The 24,566-nt window shown below is 52.3% G+C and overlaps 1 protein-coding gene across 5 annotated transcripts; it reads left to right on the top strand.

Annotated features, from left to right (window-relative positions):
- Positions 1 to 8,298: 8,298 nt before the first annotated feature.
- On the top strand, positions 8,299 to 24,499 carry Sgta (small glutamine-rich tetratricopeptide repeat (TPR)-containing, alpha). 5 transcript variants are annotated; one of them, NM_001358550.1, is made up of 12 exons: positions 8,299 to 8,442; positions 16,319 to 16,454; positions 17,241 to 17,347; positions 17,487 to 17,571; positions 18,689 to 18,788; positions 19,213 to 19,317; positions 19,594 to 19,732; positions 20,128 to 20,190; positions 20,894 to 20,931; positions 22,006 to 22,095; positions 22,258 to 22,380; positions 23,567 to 24,499. In NM_001358550.1, exons 2-11 carry the CDS (start codon positions 16,355 to 16,357, stop codon positions 22,373 to 22,375), a joined length of 945 nt encoding a protein of 314 aa, NP_001345479.1. In that variant the 5' UTR covers positions 8,299 to 8,442; positions 16,319 to 16,354; the 3' UTR covers positions 22,376 to 22,380; positions 23,567 to 24,499. The 5 variants fall into 5 exon arrangements, with proteins under 5 accessions (NP_001345479.1, NP_078775.1, XP_006513940.1 ...); NM_024499.2 differs by having other exon boundaries at positions 17,484 to 17,571; XM_006513877.2 differs by having other exon boundaries at positions 8,374 to 8,652.
- The last annotated feature ends 67 nt before the right edge of the window (positions 24,500 to 24,566 follow it).

The following is a 24,566-nucleotide window of genomic DNA, read 5'->3' as shown; positions in this document are numbered from 1 at the left end:
GGTTCCTGAGCTCCGTGTCTCCGTGTGCCCTTCCATCTGAGCAGAAACATCGACAGTAATAGCACAAGTCCAGAAGACTGGACTTCAGATCCCCACACCACAGGGCCGCTCACACCTCCAGGGGACCCCATGTCCTCTTCTGGCCACAGCAGGTGCTGTGTACATATGGTGCACACACATACATTTAAGTGTATGCACACAAGCACATAAGCAACTTTTAAAACATAGGATAGTGGAGAGACAGCATTTATTTTAACACGCATCTCAAAGTACAGTTCCTGTAGGGAGAAGCAATAGTCACTCCTGGTCCAAGGTCCAGAAATCTGCTCGAAATTACTCAGTCTAGGATCTGCCCAGGAAATGGCCTCTCCAGAGTCAAGACTGAGGGCCTTCCTGGCTCATTTGACTGACATAATCAAGATAATCCCCCTACGCCGGGCAGTAGTGACGCATGCCTTTTATCCCAGCACTTGGGAGGCAGAGGCAGGCAGATTTCTGAGTTTGAGGCCAGCCTGGTCTACAAAGTGAGTTCCAGGGCAGTGAGGGCTACACAGAGAAACCCTGTCTCAAAAAAAAAAATTCCCCACAGGCAATCAAAGAAGCCATCTTCCCTGTGGTTCTAGATCCAACCAAAGAGACAGTTGACACTGGTCATCAATGGTGCGTGCCTACACCCACCACCACCCTGCCCCAAAACAACTCCCCTGCCCCGGAAGATGTATCTGCAGGCAAAGCACTCACCGTGTTGGGAAGTTTGAACCCCCAGTACCCAAAAAAGCTGGCAGCAGGAGGAGACAGGAGAGTTCTGAAGGAGCAAGTGCCCAGGCTAGACCAGCAGAATCTGCAGGCTCTTGCTTTAATGGGAGATTTTGGCTTGAGATCCAAGGTGGAAATGAATGAGGAAGGCACTGGACCTCAATCTCGGTCTACCACAGACATGTCACACAAGGCACATGCACACGCGTGCACACACACAACACTGGGACAGACAGAAATGTGACCTGGTGGCAAATGCTTTTATCCCGAGCCAAGTTGCCTCTGATGTGTGTGAGCATGTGCTTGTGTGTGTGTGTGCCTGTGTGTTTGTGTATATGTGTGCATGCATGCACGTTTAAATGTATGTACTTGGGTGTTTTGTCGATTGTGCCACCTGCATGCAGTGTTCACAGCAGCCCAAAGAAGGCATCTGGAATCAAAATTAACAAATGAGCCCGGTGTGGTGGTGCATACCTTTAATCCCAGCACTCGGGAGCCAGAGGCAGGCAGATTTCTGAGTTCAAGGCCAGCCTGCTCTACAAAGTGAGTTCCAGGACAGCCAGGGCTATACAGAGAAACCCTGTCTCAAAAAAAAAAAAAAAAAAAAAAAAGAGGGTGGGTGGATATGGGGGACTTTTGGTATAGCATTGGAAATGTAAATGAGGTAAATACCTAATAAAAAATGGAAAAAAAAAAGAAAAAGAAAAAAAAAAAGCTATTACAGAATTAATAAATGGCTGTAAAGTGCCTTGTGGGTGCTGGGAATTGAACCCTGGTCCCCTGGAAGACTAGTCAGTGCTCTTAACTATTGAGTTATTTCTTCAGCTCCTGCTATGTTGTTGGTTTCAGACAGGGATCTCGAGTGCCCAGGTTTACCTGGAATTTGCTAAGAGGGTGGCCTTGAACCCCTGACCTTCCTGCCTCCATCTCCAGAGTGCTGGATGGCAGACATTTACCACCACTCCTGGTTTCTGCAGTCCTGGGAATGGGCTTTATGCATGCCCAGAGGGTGCTCTACCCACTGAGCCCCTAGCCAACATGACTAGAGAATTCAACACTGATGGTCAGGTTTTGTATCAGACTAGGGAGTTCTCATTACTTGGGGGGGGGGGTTGAATAAAAACGGCCCCCTAGGCTCATAGGTGAAGGGATTCTGGCTGGCCCAAGCATGGTAAACATAGCTCTGGCAGGCCTTGCCCTTCTCCCCCATTCCCTCTGCCTTGCTAAACAAACAAACACAACCAAAACAAAACATTCAATTATATTCCCCTAAGATCCATGCCCCTTATTTGACAGTCTTATTTGACAGTCTCTCTTCCTGGGGCTGACTACCAAGGTCCAGCTATCAAAGTGAGTATTGAAGTCAATAAATGGAAAGGCCCCTTTGGCTCACCTAATTAGCGTGCAATTAAAACTAAACACTTCATCCTAACACAGGGTTACCCCTTGTACCTTTGTAAACCTCCACTTTCCCAAGGGCTACCTCTGTCTCCTCTCCATCCAGAGGCTGTCCTTTATCCCTCTCAAGGAGCAAACATCCCTGCTCTCTCTCCCTTGTTCCCATCCCCTTCTTCCTGGTCCTCTATCTCCTGTCTTTGTCCCTTATCCCTGCCCTTTGTTCCTCCGAGGCAAATAAATCTCCTTTGTGCTGGGAACTTGGTCTTGTAGCATCTTGAGTGACACTAGGGTTCCCTACAAGAGGAGGCAGTATTAGGAGGTGTGGTCTTTGTATTGCTCTACAGTTACCTAGCAACAGCCAGGTACAAGCCTGGTTGACATAGGACCTGCCACCCTCTCTCTGATCTGTCACTCACTCTCCCCTAACCCCCCCCCCTCTCTCTCCACTTGTTCCCAGCTGGTCTCTCTCTCTCTCTCTCTCTCTCTCTCTCTCTCTCTCTCTCTCCTTCTCTGTCCCCTTTCTTTCTCTGCCTCTGCTTCCTTTTCCACTACCCCCCTTCCCACATTCCAAAATAACTTCATTTTATACTAGATCCTGGGAGTGGGGGGGTGGGGTGGGGGGGTACCTCGGCATGGGCCCACTGAGGCACCCTGTGAGACTGTGATAGGCAGCCTATTTTGGTTGAATGAGGCAGAAAGGCGAGCCACGTTCCCAGAATCAGGTGCCTATCCATAATTCTGTGACTCAGTCATGCAGACAATGTCCCAAGCTTCTGGCATTCTGGCTAGACTCCACCCCTACAGTTACCTGACTATAGCAGGTATGCTCCTCCCCAGTTACCTGGCAACAGTAAGATAGCCCCATACACTATAAGAATGACTGCTTGGCCCCTCCTCGATCTCTTAATCTCTCACCTTTCTTACTCTCTAGCCCTCCTTCTCTCTCTCTCCCTTCCCCCCACCTCCATGTGGCCATGGCTGGCCTCTCTCTTTCTACCTTCTCTCCTTTCTTCCTGCCTTTCTACAATAAAGCTCTAAAACCATAGACTGTCTCTGACCATCAAGGCCTGCTATACTTGAACGATAGGATGGGCTTTCTCCTAAGGAGCCATGTCTAACTTCCCACCAGAAGGTCATCCTGTGCTCCAGCCACAGACCTGACCAAGGACTCTGGCCTGAGTGGGAACCATCCAGCGCCCCCTCTCCCCTTGCCCTCTCCTGCCTTCAGGAGTGCCGCCCTGGGGCCCCTATTCTGTTCTTAGCTCCTCTGCTGGATGGGATGCTGGAGGCTGAGAACCTGGTGCCTAGGACTGCCCCTTGTCCACCACCCGCCATGTGGGGTCAGTGGCTTAACACAGACAGACGCCCACCCGGGGCCACATGGAAAGCGTGTGCAGTCCTCCCATGTGGGAAGCCACCTATGCCATTACAAGGTGGTGCTGGCTACTGCTGGCCACCACTCATAAGGTTGGGTAAACAACCAATGTGTACATATGCAGTAAAGTTTTTTGCTAAGACACTGCCTGGCCTATGAGGTTCTGTGAGGTACTGAGAGTATAACCAATCAGATGTGAGACATGCAAATGAGGTATGATAATGAGGTTCTGTGAGGTACTGAGAGTATAACCAATTGGATGTGAGACATGCAAATAGGTAGTAAATGCATAACCAATCCAGGTGTGAGACACGCCTCTCCTAGGCCTATATAAGCAGCACCAGTTCTGGGCCCGGGGTTTTTTTTGCCTCTGCAATCCAGCTCTCCCAATAAACGTGTGCAGAAGGATCCTGTTGTGGCGTTGTTCTTGCTGGCAAGTCGGGCGCTCACACTCCCGCATCTGCCAGCCCAGAGCACTGGAACTCTGGTGGGTCACAGTTTCTCTCCCACGCCCCTCTTTCCCTCACACCCACGGCCCTGCAGCACCCCTCCCACCTCACCATGCCACCGCATTACAAAACAAATCAGCCTTGTTGGAAGAAATGTGTCACTAGGGATGGGCTTTGGAGGTCTCAGATACTCAAGCCAGGCCTGATGTCACTCTGTTTTCCTAATGCCTGCTGATCCACATGTAGAACTCTCAGCTCCATCTCCAGCACCATGTCTGCCTGTAGGCTGCCATGCGTATGTGCTCCCATGATAATGGATTAAACCTCTGAATCTGTAATCCAGTCCCAATTCAATGATTTCCTTCACAAGAGTTGCCATGGTCATGGTGTCTCTTCAGAGCAATAAAATACTAAGATGTCACTATTAGTTTTCTTTGTGTGTATGTGTGGTGAGTGGCATTTGAGATGTGACCTCATTCCTCATTCTGTAGCTCCTGCCCAATGGTCCTTCTGCCTCAGTCTCCCCAGTGCTCCTATGAGCCACTATGTGGGACTCCTGTTTTTCATTGCTTGAGATTTTTTTTTAAGTATAGATGGGAGGAGAGTTAAGAGGGTAGTAGAAACACACACACACACACACACACACACAGAGCTGGGGGTGGTGGTGGTGGTGGAGAGAAGTAGAGGCAGGCCATGAGTGAGTGGCAGGGGCAGGAGGGGGGCGGGAGGGAATGGGGGAAAGTTGGGAAGGAGCGAGAGGACAGACAGCAAGAAGGCAACAGTGAGAGCGAGAATTTTAATTTTAGTTCAGTATTCATGTGCACTGTCCCCTGTGTCTGTGTGTCTGTTTTTATTTCTTCCAGATTTTTCCATTTGCTGGCAGTGAGGGAACAGAGACACAGCCACACTGTTGTTATCATGTGCAGCCTGAGGAGACACCTGATCTTTCTGGACTTGGCTACAGACTACAGAGTGTTCGCGACTTGGATGAGGAAAGAATTTTGTGAGGGGCCTATAAATGAATTATTCCTCTTTAAAAGAGGTTATTTATTTATCTTATGTATGTGCATACACTGTCACTGTCTTCAGGCACACCAGAAGAGGGCATCAGGTCTCATTACAGATGGTTGTGAGCTACCATGTGGTTGCTGAGATTTGAACTCAGGACCTCAGGAAGAGCAGTTAGTGCTCTTAATCACTGAGCCATCTCTCCAGCCCAAATTATTCTTTATATAAATGTTAGTAACGAATTAACCCAGTGGCTGTATTTCTTTACTTTATACATTCCTCAATAATCACATAGAAAAAACCATTTATTTAAAACTCCACTTCAGTATCTGAGCAGTTCAATCATCTGCCTTAGTTGTCTCTGCTAACTCGGCTGCCTCCCAGGCCAGCCCACAGTACTGGCATGTTGCTATTGCTCTGGCTCTTAGGGCTTCAGGTGTGCCTCCATGATCTCGCTCCTGACCCCTTCCTTCACCGCTCTAAATCTCCCATCCTCCTCACTGATCTGAATCTCCTTCTCTCCTCTCCTTCCTCTGGCTGGCCGATGTCCCACCCTATTTTCTCTTCTGCCCAGCCATTGGGTGATCAGCATTTATTGACAAGGCAGAGAATAGATGGGAAGAACTGTTTACACAAACTTGAGACAGGATATTCTTGGTATAAGCATTACAATGCCCTGTCCCAAGATTGAAACAAGATAAGAGAGCAGAGATCAGCATTTGAGTAACACAAGAGTAAAGTTTATATAATGCACAAGAACACTAGTGGCCAGTTCCTGAAGCAGAGTTTGCCAAGGTGATTTGAGATAGGCCATCATGGGGCAAGGGGGAGAGGGAGTCAAAACCGAAGCAGGCCACACGGATACACAGTCAAAAGCAGAGAGACAAACGCAGTGTCTTTCCCAGCCTGTTTTCCTTCAGCATCTCTTTTCCTGGGGATGGTGCCACCCACAATGGGCGGGGCCTTCTCATGTCACTTATGTTTGGTTTTTTGTTTTTTGTTTTTTGTTTTCCCCTGAGACAGGGTTTCGATGTATAGCCCTGGCTGTCCTGGAACTCACTTTGTAGACCAGGCTGGCCTTGAACTCAGAAGTCCTTGTGCCTCTGCCTCCCAAACGCTGGGATTAAAGGTGTGCCACCAAGCCTGGTGTCACTTATGTTTAATCAAGGTCACCCCCACAAGCAGACCAACTTCATCTAGGCACTTCATGGAGACTCTTGCTAAGCGATTCTCGGTTGTGTCAATTCGATAGTTAAAACTAATCTGATGAGATAAAGATCAGAAATCACAGGTTGTAAGAGGGTTTCATTATGTCAGTACCCTTTCCCTGTAAAGGGAATTTTTGGCAAGATTTCTAGAAAACAGTATGTTTTCACCCTGGAAAGAAGAAAAGTCTTAAAGAGTTGGTAATTGCCCTGGAATTCTCTGATAGAGAATGGCATCAGTTCCTGTGAAGGTGGCAACATCTTCTCTCCTCTCACGTCCCTCACAGCTTTTCTATCCTGACTTATTGCACACCTCACATCCCTAACCAACCCAGGACACTAAGTTTGGTAATTATAACTACGCCATGTCAAAGGTGGGGTGTGTGCAGAGGATTGGCAGGATCACAGCATATCATATCAGCACTTGGACACTGATGCAGGGGGATGGACAGAGTTCTTGCTTTTCTTTTCTGCTTCCAAGACAGGGTTTCTCTGTGTGGCCCTGGCTGTCCTGGAACTCACAGAGATCCTCCTGCCTCTGCCTACTGAGCGCTGGGATTACAGGCCTGTGCCACCATGGCCCACCTGGAATTCCATAAATTTAAGGTCAACCTGAGCTACATAGTAAGACATGGTAAAATGAAAATAGGAGAGATAGTTCAATGGTTAAGAGTACATATTGCAAACTGGGTAGTGCAGTTTTAGCCCAACCTTGCCTACGGTATGAGACCCTGTCTCAAAGAAAATAAAAAAAGTAGAGTACATACAGCTTTTGCAGAGGGCCTGAATTGCACTGCACCCAACTCTAGCCTTGGGGATTCCATGCCCTCTTCTGATTTTTATAGGCACTGTATTCCCATGCAGACACCCACACATAGACATCCACATAATTCAAAAGTAAAGATAAGTTGGTTTTATTTATTTTTATTTATTAATTTTTTTTTTGGTTTTTCGAGACAGGGTTTCTCTGTATAGCCCTGGCTGTCCTGGAACTCACTTTGTAGAGCAGGCTGGCCTGGAACTCAGAAATCTGCCTGCCTCTGGCTCCCGAGTGCTGGGATTAAAGGCGTGCGCTACCACGCCCGACCTGTTTTTATTTTTATTTTTATTTTTTTATTTATTTTTGGTTTTTTGAGACAGGGTTTCTCTGTGTAGCCCTGGCTGTCCTGGAACTCGCTCTGTAGACCAGGCTGGCCTCGAACTCATCCCGAGTGCTGGGATTAAAGGCGTGGGCCACCACGCCCGGCTCCTGTTTTTATTTTTTGAGACAGGTTTTTCTGTGTAGCTTTGGCTATCCTTTGTAGACAAGGCTTGCCTCAAACTCACCGCGATTCCCCCGCCTCTCCAGTGCTGAGATTAAAGGCGAGCACCACCACTGTCTGGCTGCTAATCTTTGTTTTTCTTTTAGGCATCAGAAAGAAGTTGGGGTGTGCAAAAGATAAGTTTGTAAATAGGTTTTAAATATAAAAATAAGTGAAGTAGATTGTTTAGTGGTTAATCACACTTACTGCTTTCACAGAAAGTGGGATATGCCAGTTTCCAAGATGGGCGAAGTGGATGAAGAGTTCCGGGCCAGGCTGGGCTCGTAGTATTGTCATTTTAAAAAAAGGAAAAAGAAAAAAAAAATTACGAAAACAGGGGGCTGGTGAGATGGCTCAGCAGGTAAGAGCACTGACTGCTCTTCCAAAGGTCCTGAGTTCAAATCCCAGCAACCACATGGTGGCTCACAACCATCCACAATGAGATCCGATGCCCTCTTCTGGTGTGTCTGAAGACAGCTACAGTGTACCTACATATAAAAATAAATAAATCTTTAAAAAAAAAAATTACGAAAACAGAACCAAAAACTTCATAGCATCAGTTAGTGGCTTTGATTCAGATTTGTCTTGCTGAAAGCAGCTAGATCACGTGACAGACTCCATACCACGTGGTCTGCCTTGGTGCCTCAGGGGTCCGCCGCCGCCCCACCGTGCTTTAGGCCTGACCCGCTTGGTGACTGTCAGACTAACTTCCGGTTTTCCTGATGCCTCCAGAGGGCAGTTTCCATAACAACCAGCTTGTGACCCCCCTCTTCGCGTGACGTCACTTCTGTTTTAGAGCGAAGGGTGCACTTGAGCGCATGCGCAAAAGGAAACCTACACAGGAAATGGTTTTTTTCTGCGCAGGCGTCTTGGTCCTGAGGGCGGAGCTTGGCTGCGCCGCGGTGCGCAGGCGCAGCCGTCGGTGGGTCGGGTCTTCGGTCGACTGAGAGGTGAGGCTGGGGGCTCCGCCGTGCCCCGTATGGGCGTCGGGGGTCTGTGGGTTTAGCTTCGCTGTGCTCGGGAGCCCCTGGGACAAAGGTGGCTTGTGATCCGGACTTCTGCTCTCTTCGGGGTCACGTGAGCGGGCGGCGCAGAGAGGAAACTGAGGCAGACAGCGTCCCAACCCACCCCCACCCCTCGTCGCTTTTTCTCACGAAAAGGTCAGCGTTTAGGTGTGTGTGGGGCGGATCTCAGTTTTCTCGGGGCCCCTAAGGTCTAAGACCCTCTTACATTGCCATTCCTCACCCTGGTGACCTTGCTTAGCCTGTTGCCTGCCCACAGCCTCAGTTTTCCTCTTCTGTACAATGGACGTTGTCACCATTGTCTGAGCAGTTGTGGGTGCTCCTTCCCATTGGGAGGGTGTGTTTGATTTTGGTGCCAAAGGTAGGTAGTGTGTGGGTTTGAAGGGCAGAGGGCCAGCTGTGCATGCTAGGGCAAATAGCTTGACCTCTCTGAGGAGGAGTTTTCTTAAAACAATGGTAAGGCAGGTGTGCTGACACATGGGCAGAGGCAGGAGTATCGTGGGACTTCCATGCTAGCAAGGACTACATACTTTGTCTCAGAAAACGAAACAACCAAAAGCAAAGACTCGAGCAAATAGTCTAGAACTTTGGTCCACAACCTATAATCCAGTCTTTCAATTGAGAGGGGGAGACAGCTGGATCGCGGGGAGTGAGTTCAGGCCCAGCCTTGGATACCTAACACGGTGGAGGTAGCTGGACCACAACGTGAGACCCTGTCTGAAAATGAAATCGACATAATTAATAGTTTGTTTGTTTTGAGACAAAGTCTTTATCTGTCTCTGGCTGTCCTGGAACTCACTATGTGAGCCAGGCTGGCCTCAGCGCCACCTCTGCCAGGACTGTAGGTGCCACCACCTCATCTGGCATCATAATTAACGTAAAAAGGATGTCAGTCTGGGCCCGTTTAGTTGTAAGCTGGGCTTGCTGGCTGTCATCCCAGCTTGTAGGAGGCTGAATCGGGAGGATGGAAGTGAAGTTCAAGGCTATGTTGGGCTACATGGTGAAATCCTCTTGTCTCAAAAGCCAGGTTGTAGTGGTGTCCGACTTTGATCCCAGCACTCAGGAGGCAGAGGCAGGAGGAGCTCTCAGAGTTCGAGGCCAGCCTCTGGTCTACAGAATGAGTTCCAGGACAGCCAGGTTGCAGAGTGAGACCCTGTCCTGAAAAACCAAAACCAAAAATGAAATGTTAGCAACAACAAAAACAAAGAAAGTCAGTTGAAATTGTTATGTCTCTGTGTCTGTCACCTGGACATTAATTGTCCTAAGGTCCATTAGCAGAGGTCTGTTAGCCTCTGTGGTGGCTGGTGAAGGCACACGTTCCCCACCAGTTGATTGAGATGACTTTCCTGTTTTGTCCCTCTGTGGTCATTTATTTGATCAGTCTTTCCTTTTATTGGTCATTCTCATCCACAGGGACAGTGTATGGGGATGTTTGTGATCGGTGTGACTGAAGGGGCTTCTGATGTGACACTGACACTGGGTGGGGGTCAGGAACATTGCCCACAGAACAGTGCTTCTGTTGGGGAAACAACTCAGTGAGCAACATGCTTGGCATGAGGGTCTGAGTTCAATTCCCTGTGGATTCCCCATGGAAAAAGCTGGGTGAGAGTGCTGGGGGCACTTGTAATTTCAGTGTGTGTGTGGGGGAGCACAAGATAGGCAGATACCGGGCTCTCTGCATAGCCTGCCTAGTCCCAACATCAGCTCCGTGTCCCAGGGACAGACACTGCCTCTAAAACATGACATGCTGCCTGGAGGGAGTATACTCACTCTTGATCTACCTTTAGTTTCCACATGTGTATGGACACACACACACACACTACACACACGCACACTACACACACATACACATACTACATCACACATTCACTCACATATACACACACAGACACCTCACACATACACACACCACATACTCACATAGACACACATTCACATAGACACACACCACACACTCACATAGACACACACAAATACATGCGCGCGCGCGCGCACGCACGCACACAAACACACACACACACATTGATGCTACTGGTAGCCGATAATGAAGCATGCCTTTAATTCTAGCACTCCAGAGGCAGACATGGGCGGATTGCCTTAAGTTTGAGGCTAGCCAGCTGTGCATACTGGGCTCTGGTGTTAAAATGGAATCCGAGCCCAGTGGCTCCTCACCGCTGAGGCCTCTGTATAGGTTGTATGGGTCCCGAGGTTGTGTGTGCATCCCATTTCTCGGGGTAAGGGATTGCCTACTGGATTAAGTACCTGGAGCCGCTGTCTGAGGTCCCAGCTGGTACTTCATGGCAGGGTGTTGGCACCACAATGAACCATACTCCAAGCCTTCTTGGTGTTTCGTTTTGAGACGGGGCCTCCTGCATCCCAGGGCTTCCTGTGTGCCGAGTGACACTCCACCCATTGGGACTTGGCCCAGGCAGCTACACTGGAGTCCTCAGCACAGAGTTGGACTCTGTGGCCGAGCCCGGCACTTGCCACACTGACCTCCAGAGAAGTTGAGAGGTTGGAGGGAACAGGCAGAGCCAGTCTGCAGCCCAGGCCACCTTTATACTGGTGGCAGTCCTCCTGCTTCGGCCTCCCACGTGCTGGGTGGCAGCTGATGCTCGGGTCTGGCTGGGCTTGGAGGGTGCTGTCTAGAGCGTGCCCTGAAGTGATCCTGCACTCCTGAGTGTGTATCTAGGAAGTTCTGGTCGTACCGAGGATTTAGGCCAAGGGTTTATCATAGTGCTTCCTGGCAGAGAGTGTGACTCCCATCTGTCACCTCCAGCCCACGTCACATACCTGCCACCCTGTGAGCAAGAGTCTCTGTGGGAATCAGCCCTATATCTTTCTGTTTGACGCAGGGGCTCATGTACTCCAGGCTGCCCTCCAACTCTGTAGCTGAGGTTAGTTAGCCCTGGACTCCTAGTCCTCCCGAGTGCTGGGATGACAAGTGTGTAGGCATGCTCTGCTTCTATATGTTTATTTTTGTTTTGTTTTAAGATTTATTCTTGATTTTGTATGTGCGTGAGAGCGAGTGCATGCATGTGCACATAGAGCCTATGGAGGCCAGAAGAGGGTGTGGGTCCTCTGGAACTGGAGTTCAGGTGGCTATGAGTAGCTCATCTAGGTGCTGAGAACTGAACCCCGGCCCTCTGGCAAAGCAGCAGTGCTCCTAAGCAGTGAGCTGTCCCTACCACCTGCTCTGTTTTCTGAGACAAACTCAGTCTGCAGCCCAGGCTGGCTTTTAACTTCCAGCAGCATCCTTGAGTGCCTAAGCCTCAGCCCCTGCTCTGTTAGGTTTTTATAAGGAGGGGGGCTGTGTTTCCCAAGAGGCTTCTCATGGCTTAGAGGCCCACCTTCTCAGCTTGGCTCTGCCACCACTGTGCTGTGGATGGCAGCTGGGGCTCAGGCTCAGGAGGTGACTGTCCAGAATGCTCTGGGTTTCACAGACTGAGATGAGGCCTGAGGCTCTCTGAGGTTTGGGAGCAGGGTAGGGCTGGGGGTGGAGCCCTCAGGTTTTCAGTCTGCTGTGTGGGGAGGAGGCCAGCCTAAAACTTTGGGGTTTTGGAGTTCCCGCTCCCTCTGTCCCCATGCAGGTGCACGTGAGGGTCTGCCAAGGTCTTTGAGGGCTGTGTGCTGTGACATCTGCTTGCCTTGCAAGTGGATATGGACTGCGGTTTGGGGAGTTGCTGTGTATGGAAGGAGGCTGGGTGGGCCTAGACAGGCAAGGCGGGGCCTATAGGGTCTCTGGGGTGAAGCCCTTCATTTTGTGGTCTCACTTGTCTTTTTATCAACTTTGTCCTGGACAGGGGCCTAGGGAAGGACACTCGTGAGTTGTGACAGGCCTAGGGAAGGACACTCGTGAGCTGTGACAGGCCTAGGGAAGGACACCCGTGAGTTGTGACAGGCCTAGGGAAGGACACTCGTGAGCTGTGACAGGCCTAGGGAAGGACACTCGTGAGCTGTGACAGGCCTAGGGAAGGACACTCGTGAGCTGTGACAGGCCTAGGGAAGGACACTCGTGAGTTGTGACAGGCCTAGGGAAGGACACTCGTGAGCTGTGCTGGGTTGGGTTTGGACTTGCATAAGCTGGGATGGAACTTGATTTGTTGAACGGGCTAATCTCAGACTTTTTCAGCCTTTTCCCTTCAGGCAGGGCACCTCTGTCTCTGAAACTAGGTTGGTGGCCAGCAAAACCCAGCCATCCTCCTGTCTCCACTCATGCACCTGGCACGCAGGTTACTGATCTGTTCATACAGCCACAGCTAGCGTATAGGGTGGGTGCTGGGGGCCTGAGTCAGGGCCTTCCACCTGCCTAGCAGGGTCAGTTACCCACTTGGCCACCTCACCTGTCCCAGGGTTTGGGGTTTGATTGAGACAAGGACAGTAAATCTGAGGCTGGGTGGCCACACTATGTCAGAAAGAGTGGAAGGGGGAAAGAGGTGTGCAGACAGCTGTGAGGAGCTAAGTTTCCTCCTATATAGGGGAACTCTGGGACCCGGTCCTGTTGCCCCCTCACCCCTGTGCCCCACAGACCAAACCATGCCTGGCTGGTGGGCAGCTATACTCATAAAGCCCACACTGTTCTGAGATAATAGGCCTTTGAGACTTTTGTCCCTTAGCCAGAACCTTCCCAAACCCTGCGGGCCCGGGATGTGAGAACTGGGGCCTCATGACCACAGAGAGAGGTCAATGGATGTCGGTTGCTGGACACCCCCAGGGGAGGCGATTCATGCCCCAAGTGTCAGTGGTTCACAGCTGGGTGGGGTCTTGTCAGGGCCACTGTTCCCTTTTGAGTGGTGACAGTGCCTGTCAGTAGCTGGCCCACAGACCCGTGCTGTCACAGAGGACCTGCACATCAGGTCTGGTACTGCAGCAGAAAGTTCCACCCTTTTCCCGAGGACCTCCACGCCCTCCGTGGAGGATAGATGTTCTCTGATGGGGCATGCATCCCTCATCTTAGCCCACTCCAGACCAGGAGCTCCCTGCTCAGACATCACCCAGGGTTCCCTGACTCCACCTAGCCCTGGGTTAGAGTGTATCACTGTGCCTAGCTTCATACATCGGTGCTAGGGATTTGAACTCAGGTCCTCATGTTTGCAGAGCAAGCACTGTGCTCTCTAAGCCATCTTCCAGCCCTAGTTATTTCCGTTTGTGTGCATGTGTAGGTGCTGTGTTGCTGTCTGTGTGATGGTCAGAGGACAGCTCAGGAGTCAGCTCTCTCCTCCATGTGGGACCCAGGGATGGAACTATGTTGCCAGGCTTGGGGCAAGCTCGCTTACCCACTAAGCCACCTTTCTGGCCCACCGGTCCTATTTTTATTTATTCATTTGTTTGTTTAGTCAAGGTTTCACCATAGCCCAGACCAGCCTAGAGCTTGTCCCCCTGCCTCAGCTCCAGAGTGCTAGGATGATGGGTCCGGCATGCCTGGCAGGCTCATGACCAGTGGATGCTTGTGTGGAGAGGGTTCCTTTCGGAGGAACTGAATGAAGGTCCAGCTTTGGCCTCTGACTTCAGCCCACTACCGTCATTTGATCCCTGGGTTGTGTCCCTGGCAGTCCATCTGTCCTTACAACGGGACCCTGAGACCAGGTCTGAGCCAGCTGTACTACATAGAGCAGTTGCCCCTTGGTGCTGGCGGGAGGATGGAGGGCCCTCCGGGTGAAAGAACAGAGTTCACTCTTGTAATCTCAGAGCCTGGGTGGGTGCTTCTGAGGGGAGCGACTATTGCAGGCCCACCCCATCTGTGTCTCCATACAGTGGTCCCCATGAGAGAGGGTTTCAAATATCTTCATCATATTAATGTTTTGAGGATAGGGTCCCAAAGTTGGTACATGCTAGACAAGAACTAGGGACTGAACAGCACCTCGTGACCTCTGCTGGATTTCAAAGCTTGTTTATCTGTGTGCCTGTATCTAGAGCAGAGGGTGTAAGATCCCTGGGGCTGGAGCTGCGGGTGCTAGGAACTGGCGGTGCAGATCCTCTGCAAGGGCAGCTTAGCCTCTGAGCCCTTCCCCACTCTTGCCCCTGTACCTGCCTACTTGTCATGAGCCAGGGTCTCCCTGTGTAGCTGTGGCTGGCCTCTGACTCCCGGCAGTCTGCTTGCCTTGGCCTCCCCAGTGCTGGGAATAGATGTGCACTAGCACACACAATGCCAGTCCTTACTGGTCAACTCAGACTGACCTTGAACTCAGCATTATTCTCCTGCCTCAGCCACCTGGGGACCAGGGATCACAGGCCTGTGCTAGTGCCCATCTAAATTTTTCCTTTTTGGGTTTTAACTTGAATCAAGACCCATCTGGTCACCTCTGTGAAGACTCTGTCTCCAAAGGTCTCTGGGGTTCGGGGTCTCTGTTAAGAAGCTTAGGGGACACTGTGTGGCAGGTGATATGGTCTGCTTGTGGGATCCACGGCCGTGGGTACCAGCCTGGGAGCAGCCCTCCATAATGCTTTCTTAATGTGTGTTAGCTTGAGATCGGATTCTGCTGCTCTCAGGTATTGGTCCAAGGCTGCTTTCTAGAATGTTCTTAGGTGCTAGGTGAGGGGCTGAAAGCATGGCAAAGTGGTAGTAACTGGTGCAGTTGGCATGCATGTCCTCAAGCCAGGGTGCCTGGGTCACACAAGCATGTCTATTGGTGATTGGCCAACACCCCACCACAACTCCTCCATTCCAGGGTGCTCAGGACAAAGGGAATGGCGGAGGTGGCCTGCCGTGCATGGGGGAGGGACAGGCACAGGGAGCATGGGACACGGAAGGATGTGCCTCACATCACCACCTCCATTCCAGAATCTTACCCAGCACCTGTGAATACTGCTGGCTTCACGTCTGCCTCCAGGGGAACTCAGGATGGGGTGCTGAGCTGGGCTGTCCCCTTGGGTGGCTGTGAAGTTCTTCAACTCTACTTAACAGGCACCACAACTGGGCTCTGGCGTGGAGCAGAGGTCCACAGCCTCTCACTATTGTCTTTGAGAGTCCCATGCATGCTGGCCTCTCCATTACATGCAGGGCTATGGTGGCTGTCATGTGATCGCATGCTAGGTGCCAAAACTTTAGGCCAATTTCTTCTGTCTAGACTAGAGAGGCCACAAATCTGAACTGGCATGGTTCGAGCTTCCAGGTGTCTTTCTTTCTGCCTTCTCTCAACTCTGTCCTGTGGTGTCTGCTGTTGTACAGGGGTCTAAACACTCTCTGAGAGTGTCTGTCAGTGCCAGTCCACCCCTCATGGCTCCCTCTGAGGCTCAGGGATGCGGCCTTGACACTGTGCCCACTCTGACTCACCTGCTGCCTCTGAAAGTTCCCTGGGCTGAAGTCACTCTGACGTGGTCAGGAGAGCCACCGTCAACTGTCCCTCTAGAGTCCAGAACTGTCCTTGTGTCACCACATAGTGCACCTTGCAGACCAGGGCTGTGAGCTGCAGCACCTCCAAGCTTTGGGTATAGGGTGGATCGAGGAGCTGGTGTCCTCAAAACCTTGGGATCCCAGAATATAGCCCTGCTCATCGTGCACTGTGGCACTGACTGGCTGGTATGCTGCAAAAGGGTAAATTGAGGAAAAGAGTGCCCTGAGGCAACACTGTCAGCTCAAGGCATGCCCTTCTCCCTAGCACTGTGGCAGACAGGTCTGTGGTTCCATGCCCAGGCTATCCCCACCTGTCATGGGGGAGGAAGAAAGGCTCTGCACGGTGGCCCTAACACTGGAACAGACCAGTTCTCCTGGACTCTGGTAGTGGTCGGGTCTGGGACCCATGAGTCAAGGACAGATCTCCTCCATCTCTGGCTCCTCACCTAGTACTTTGTGCTGTTCCCACAGATCCTGAGCAAGCAGTGTCACCTCACTAGTCTCGAGATGGACAACAGGAAGCGCCTGGCCTATGCCATCATCCAGTTCCTCCATGGCCAGTTGCGGCACGGTGGGCTCTCGTGTGACGCCCAGGAGAGCCTAGAGGGTGAGTGTGGGCTGCTGCCCTGCCAGCCTCTGCTAGGGCTCAGGATGCCACAGATGCAGGAGGCAGGCGGCTTCTGAAGCTGAGAGCCGTCCTTCCTGCTTATGTGTGTGAGGGGCCTGTTACATCTGGTCTGTTTAAGAGGCTTCTGGAAGCTTGAGTTATTTGCTTGCTGTCGTAGCCAGCTTTCCTGCAGCCTGGCAGTTTGTCTCCAGGAATTGCAGATCCACAGTGTGGATACCAGTTTGCAGAAAGGAGGCTGCCCCAGGCCACAGGGACACTAACCTCTCCACAGTGGCTTGTGCTGATAGTCCAGGTCAGAGCCAACCCCTGCATTGTAACCCCAAAGGACACACCACCTCAGGCCCCATGTGTCTGCCCTCTTACTGTCAGCATAGCAGGGGCAGACCAGTGAGCATGTGTGTCTGAGAGGCTGACTGCAGGGGACTGAGAAGGACTGAGGTACAGGGCCAGGTGTTAAGGCGTTTGGAGACTCACTAGGGCTGTGCTGGGGCCTGCTGGGAAGAGCACTTGCCCAGCTCGTGTGAAGTCCCGGCTCAAACCAGGTATGGTCGTGCTCACCTTTTATCCCTGCACCCAGGAAGTGGGTGCAGGTGGATCAGGGTTTCTTGGACATGCTTGCCTATGTAGAGAGTTCAAGGGTACCCTGGGCTTACATGAGAGTCTATCGCAAGAAAAATGGAAGATGTCAGAGCTTCCTGTGGGCTCCAGTGAGGTGGGGCCTCCCATGAGCTCCAGTGAGACTGGCTTATCTCATATCCTGCACAGTTGCCATCCAGTGTCTGGAGACAGCCTTCGGGGTGACGCTGGAGGACAGTGACCTTGCTCTCCCCCAGACCCTGCCAGAGATATTTGAAGCAGCCACTTCCAGCAAGGTGAGCCTGGGCTTCCCTTGACTGTGCCCACGATGGCAGTGTGCCGTTCTGTGCTGAGGCTTGACAGCGCTCTGAGCTGTGTGGCATCCTGCAAGGGCAGGTGTGGCAGGGTACAGTGAGATTGTTTCACCCCCAGCAGGAGATGCCACAGGACCCGCGGGCCCCTGACAGGACACCACCCTCTGAAGAGGACTCAGCTGAGGCAGAGCGCCTCAAAACGGAAGGTGAGGGAGACAGATGTCCCCATGGGGTCTGTGCAAAGTGCTGTAGGGATGCAGCCCAGATCAGCCAGGTCCCATTGGCGGGGGCGGGGCTGGGGAGCTGAAGAGATGGTGTGGCAGTTAGAGGCTTCCTGCACTCTCAGGCAGCTAGCTCAGGGCTGGTTCTAAGCCCAGGTTTGGGGCATCTAGTGCCCTCTTTTGGTGTCTGTGGGCACTGCACCTACACACATACACACACATATCCCCCACTCAGAATAATATATATTTATGCTTTAAAGTGGCAGACTTAGGCAAATCTCTGTGAGTTCAAGACAAGCCCAGTCCACATGGTACATTTAGGCCACCCAGAACTACATCATAAAACTTTGTCCCCAAAACAAAACAAAAAATATTTTTAAAAATTAAAAGATCCTGGTTTGGTGGCTCAAACCTTTAATCCCAGCACTTGGGAGGCATAGGCAGATGGGTCTTTGTGAGATTGAGGCCAGCCTAGTCTGCAGAGCAAGTTCCAGGACAGGAAAGACTACATAGTGAGACCCTGTCTCAAAACACCGAAGCCGAGGAAAATAAAGCTTCATGGCCTGTGTGGATGACGCAGCTCAGGAAACACCCAACCCACGCGCTCAGGCAGACTCCTGGTCTTGATTGCAGGCCACGTGTGGCTCCCAGAAGGCAGGTGGTCTTGGCATTTAACCCAGGCTGACCCTCCCTGTCCATGGCTCTGCATGGGATGTGTTTGGCTGGAAAACAAGCTTGTGTAAGCTGGATTCTTGTTATTGTCACCAGATGCAGCATTGGACCACCATGGACCCTGCTCTGCCACTGTGCACCTGGCACACACAAAGCTGGCATCTGTCCCCAATACCACATTCACCAGGCTTATGTCACATCTGTTGTCCCCACATGGGAGAGGCAGGGAGGGTCAAGAGCTGGTTACATCATAAGTTGGAGGACAGCCTAGGATTCATGACCCCTCACCTGAAGAAAAAAAGTCCCAGTGTGACCTAAGGATCAGATCTTCCTTTGGGAATCTTAGACCAGAGGAGATAGGTGTTATATGGGCAGCATGGGCCAGCCTGGGCTCCTCTGCCTCTCTCTCTCTCTCTCTCCCCCCCTGCAGGTAATGAGCAGATGAAGCTGGAGAACTTCGAGGCGGCTGTGCACCTCTACGGCAAGGCCATTGAGCTCAACCCTGCCAATGCTGTCTACTTCTGTAACAGGTGTGGGTGGTGTGGAGGGCACTGGTGAGCGATGGGGTGGGGTGTGGACTGTGCATGGTGAGCTGCGTGCGTGTGGCTCTGCCTGAAGAACGGAGGTCAGGTGTGGCATGGTGCTCACATAGGACCCTGAGCTGTTTAGTCAGCCCTGCCCAGCAGACAAATGGACAGTGCAGATGCACTGTCCTCGTGGCTCTGGTTGGCATGCAGGCTGCTCTTCAGCTGCCATCATGTCCTTCAGCTTGCTTTGGTGTAGGAGGCAGGGTTTCACGGAGCCCTACACACCTGCCAAGTCCCGTGTGGGCTGTGAGCTTCTGAGGTCCCTGTGTGGTGGGCTACAGTATCCACCTTCTGCCACAGACCAGCTCCTGGAGAGGCCTCCTGTGGAGGGCCCGGGAGTCCCCGACTGACAGTTTCCTCTCCCCAGAGCTGCGGCCTACAGCAAGCTGGGGAACTACGTGGGGGCCGTGCAGGACTGCGAGCGCGCCATTGGCATCGACCCTGGGTATAGCAAGGCCTATGGCCGCATGGGGTGAGTGCAGCGATCTATTGTGGGCCACACTGTGTCCTCAGACCTGTGTGGGGCTGTTTCCCCTGCCTGTATGGGGTCCTTCCCTGGTGTGGCTCTCTGTCCTCCCATGTGACCTGCGTGGGGCCCTTCCCCTGCCTTCGTAGGCCCTTCTCCTGCCTGCGTGGCTTTCTGTCCTCCCATGTGACTTCATTGTTTTCCCCAGCCTGGACAGGGTGGGTTGGCACTAGGTCCCATCCAGCTCGCATCATGGCTCCCCTGGCACACTCTTGTCCCCAGCCTTGCACTATCCAGCCTGAACAAGCATGCAGAGGCTGTGGCATACTACAAGAAGGCCCTGGAGCTGGACCCTGACAACGACACATACAAGTCCAACCTCAAGATTGCAGAGCTGAAGTTACGGGAGGCGCCAAGCCCTGTGAGCCCATTTCTCAGGAGGGGGTGACGGGAGGCCAGGCTGGAGCCCCTGCTCTGAGAGGAGGCTGGGGAGGGTACCTGGGATGCATGCGAGGATGACGCTCAGAGGCTAATGCTGGGTCCTCAGATGCAGGGCAGAGCACTGAGCCATGTGGGTCACTCATGGAGCTGGGGACACGCAGCAGGGACCTTCTGCGGTCTGTGAAGTGGTAATAAGTATGACGGCCACAGACGTGGTGCTGGCTGCCCAGTGTAGTCACAGTGACAGGCGGGTTGTTGGGCCCTCCTGGCAGCACCCTCCGTGGGGAGTGTAAGGTTTCCTAAGGGCAGCCAGACGTCTTCCCCCAGAGTGGCCAGCCTGGCTCCAGATGCCATTAACCAATACTTTTCCTGCAGACGGGCGGCGTGGGCAGCTTAGACATCGCTGGCCTGCTGAACAACCCACACTTCATCACCATGGTAGGCGCACCCCATCAGCTCCCTTGCCACCCAGGCCAGGATCCCTGCCACAAGTCTGCCTCCTGGTGAGGCATCTAATGAGATGGGCCCACAGGGAGTGAGCATGCCTGTGGCACAGCACTCCTGCTGGAGTCCCTGCAAGGCTACAGCTGTGTGAGGCCATTCCTGGCTGTCTCAGCATGCTCTCTGCACTGTGGTCACCGCAGCATCAGCTAGTCAGTGCTGGTTGAACGTCCTTGCTGAGTGCGTTATTTCTGCAGCAGGGCTAACAGAGACAGCTTTATGGGCACATCCTTAGGAGTGGGGTGTGACTACATGGGGCCTTCTCTGTGTGTGACTGAGCATCATTTGTGCAGTCCAGGGGCTTCCTGGGTTGCAAACTTGGCTGTTTGCAAGGCCAAATTCAGTTAGGCATGGTGGTACAGGCCTGAGGGCCACTGGGGCACAGAGACAAGGATGGCCAGTTCAGGCCAGCCTGGGTTGTATACTGACCTGTCTGACACAGCAGGGACTTGGGCACGGCTCTGGTGTCCTGTATGTAGAGTGTGAGGACCAGAGCCCACCTCAGCATTGCAGAGGAGGAGCTAGTGTCCAGGAGAGCCAATAGGAGTAGAGGGCACAGCTGCCCAGGGTGTGTCTGTCTGTCTGTCTGTGTTTCTGCCTCAGGGAGGTTCCTGACACCTGTGCCTTCTGTTCTCTTTAGGCTTCGAGCTTAATGAACAGCCCCCAGCTACAGCAGCTGTAAGTGACCCTGCTCTGGTCCTTCTGTACCTAGAACACAAATGACAGGGACATTCGTCTGTTTCTTTTAACTTTTACTTTGTGTGTGGATGTTTTGTGTGTGTGTAAGTCTGTGCACTGTGTGTGTGCAGTGCCCAATATGGCCAGATGAAGGCATCAGGTCCTCTGGAGGTGGAGTTAGATGGCTGTGGCTGCTCTGTAGGGCATGTGAACCTGGTCTTTCCTGAGAGCACCCAGAGCTGTAACTGTGGAACTATTCTCTGCTTACTTATTAATTAATTCTTATTTTTAAATTTATTTTGATGAAAGAAAGCCAAAGTTTTTTTTTAAATATTAACGTTTTGAGGTAGGGTCCCACCATGTACCTACAACTGGCAGAACTCTGTGTAGACCAAGCTGACATTGAACTCAAGAGTGTTGGATGAAGTCACCTAGGCCACAGTGTCACACATGCAACTGCTACTACTGTCTTGAGAGCCTTCTGTCCCCATGAGCCATTATCCAGTCCTCTCCCCATATTTATGTTCTGTCTTTACAGTGTCCTGTTGTGGACATTTCTCATCATAGTCAGGCATTTTGGGTCTGGCTCTCACATTGACACAGCATTCTTGGTGTCCCTTTGTGTTACAGTGTGTGTCAGCCATGTTCCTGCTCAAGGATTTGTAATATTTCAGTGTGTCATGAGCTGTTTGTCCTGACTACTGTGAATGTGGTGGTGTTAGTCTTGTTCCCAGATTGGGAGCTTTGGGGCAGCTCCTGCTGAACCAGGGCAGCTCTGTCTCGCTAGGCTCAGCTCTGTCTTGCTGGGGGCATCTCTGTCTCTCTGGGGGTGGCTCTGTCTCGTTGAGGAATGAATAGCGGGGTTGGTTTTCCTCTCCAGCTGTACAGGGTTTTCTCAACACCAGCTTTGGTACTCCTGGCTTGTTCTCCACGGGGTGTCCAAGGTCTATTCCACTTCCTGGTAGCTCCCCACAGTCCTTAGCTTAGAACCTGAGAAAGAAGGGGACGTGAGCATGGGTCATGGGAGGTGGAGGGCAGTGGCTGTGGGCCTGTGCTGAGTCTCTTCTCCTGCAGCATGTCGGGCATGATCTCCGGAGGCCATAACCCTCTGGGCACGCCAGGCAGCAGTCCGCAGCAGAGTGACCTGGCCAGCCTCATCCAGGCGTGAGTACTGCTCTTGCTGGCTCTGGTGGCTGGGAAGGGGCTGGCACTCACGAGTGAGGGGTGAGCGAGGGGGGCCCGGAGGAGGGGAAGGACTGGGAGGATGGCCTAGTGGAGGGGCCCAGAGGCGTGGGGAAGTACAGTCTATCTCTTGGGTATCCACAGGGGCCAACAGTTTGCACAGCAGATGCAGCAGCAGAACCCAGAGTTTGTGGAGCAGATCCGGAGCCAGGTGGTGCGCAGCCGGACACCCAGTGCCAGCCATGAGGAGCAGCAAGAGTGACAACGGTGAGGCCCCCATCGGCTGTCCTGGCCTTGCCTGTCAGGACCTATAAGAATGCTTCCTGTCTAATGTGGCAGGGCATTTTCTGTCCAGAATGGCATGGTGGCTCCACCTTTACCATTTTGTCATTTAGAAAATATCTTCATTTATTTATCTTATTTATTTTATGTGTATGAGTACACTTCAGATACACCCATTACAGATGGTTGTGAGCTACCATGTGGTTTCTGGGAATTGAACTTAGGACCTCTGGAAGAACTATGGAGCCATCTCTCCAGCCCCATTTTGTCATTTTTTAATCTCAGTAATGCAGGTGAACCTCAAGGCTTTGTATGTGTAGGCTCTCCTCCCTGACCTCACTCCCAGTCCCTCAGGGTGGGCTGGGGGCTATCTAGGTGAGGGTTCCACCCCTGAACCTCATTGGGGGAATCTGCAGGACTTGACCTTTGAACACACTCCTAGACTTTTTCTAGGGGAGTTCTGTGGTGGGGCTGGACCCCTGATCATGCCCCGGCTCTGTTTTTATTCTTATATTCATGTGCTTGTGTGCGTGGACATGTACAATCATGACCGGCCTCAGGTGTTGGTCCTCAGCCCACCTTAGGGAACTGTCTCTGGCCTGGAGCTTTGTTACGTTATCCAAGCTGCTTGCATGGGTGGTGGTTTCCAGGGATGCCCTGTCTGTAGTCCCTGCCCCCCTTCACTGGATTTACTAGCTCATTCCGATGCTTGACTATTTAATGGTTCCTGGAGACTGAATGCACTTCAGGAAGTGAGCACTTCAACAGTCGAGCCGCCGGGCGTGGTGGCGCACGCCTTTGATCCCAGCACTCGGGAGGCAGAGGCAGGCGGATTTCTGAGTTCGAGGCCAGCCTGGTCTACAAAGTGAGCTCCAGGACAGCCAGGGCTACACAGAGAAACCCTGTCTCGAAAAAACCAAAAAAAAACAAACAACAACAAAAAAAAAACAGCCATCCCAGTTCTGATGTTTAGTTTTGTATTGTTTTGGGTTTTGTCTCAAGTTGCCAGAACTGTTCCTAAATTCTTGATGCTCCTGCCTCCTCCTCTAGAGTGCTGGATGACAGGTGTGTACTACCACATTTGGATATCAAAAGTTTTACTGAAGCCCCAGGTGCCCCTCACTGGCTCCTCGTCTGGCTGTAGCTCTCACTGCCCGTCTTCTGTCTGCAGGTGACCCGAGTGTCCCTTCGCTCCGCGGCCTCCTGGTGTTTTAGCATTTTCTCCGTCGGGCAGCTCGAGAGAGAAACTGGACCTGCATGTTAAGACGGACTCGTCCCCACCTTGTGTTTTCCTTCATCCCTCCCCTTCGGTTTTGTACTCTTACTGGCCCCACACCTCCCTGGAGGAGTCTACAGAAGACGACACACCAGCACCAGTTCCTCCAGCCACCTAGGAGCTGCAGGGAGGGGTGGGGTGAGTGTGAGTCACTGAGTGACAGCCTGGGCCCTCAGGTCTCAGGCCCCACCCTGCCGGGTTCCTCCTAAAGGGACTTGAGTAGCTGACTCTCATCCCCACTGCCAGCCCCAGCTGGGCACCAGCGTCCCACACCCTCGCCTGGTTGCAGGTCCCAGCAGGTGCCCCCGCCTGCCTTATTCCAGTGGCCTGTGCCACATAGGACTGAGGCCTGTGACTTCTGCCCAGCGTGTGGACCATCCGTGTCTCTTTCCAGCTTCCCCTCCATCTTTACAGCCATCAGCCAATCCTAACTTTGTGTCCAGTCCAGCACCATCCTCAGCCTGGGCAGCAGACATAGACATTGACCCATCTGTGTCATCCTATCCTTGATCTCATGGGAATTCAATGTCTGGGGTTGGCAGGGAGTTTCGGGGTATCGGCCCTGAAGCAGCCACCAGAACCATCTTTGTTGGGGTCAGTCTGAGTGAGGGTGTGGATGTTCCCACACACATTCTTGGCCCTAGGAGCAGGTGATGAGATCACAGGACAGCTGAACCCTTGGGGGGTCATGATGGCATCAGGCTTTGGCAGATAGTGTCAGAGCTGTGTGTGTGGTAGGTAGCCAGTAGGAAGATGGGCCCCCGAGGGCAGCAGCGCCACCTTGGGCACAGAGTGCCTGGAGAATAAAGACAGTGATGACGCTCTGCCTCTCTGCTTCCTGTGTCAGCCTCTTGAGCCCCTCTGAGCCCCACTGCTCTGAGAGCTAACATACCAC

The sequence above is a fragment of the Mus musculus genome, chromosome 10 (assembly GCF_000001635.26).
Source record: "Mus musculus strain C57BL/6J chromosome 10, GRCm38.p6 C57BL/6J".
Classification (NCBI taxonomy): Eukaryota; Metazoa; Chordata; class Mammalia; order Rodentia; family Muridae; genus Mus; species Mus musculus.
Note: the sequence above shows the minus strand (reverse complement) of the source record. Positions and strands in the feature narration are given on the sequence as shown.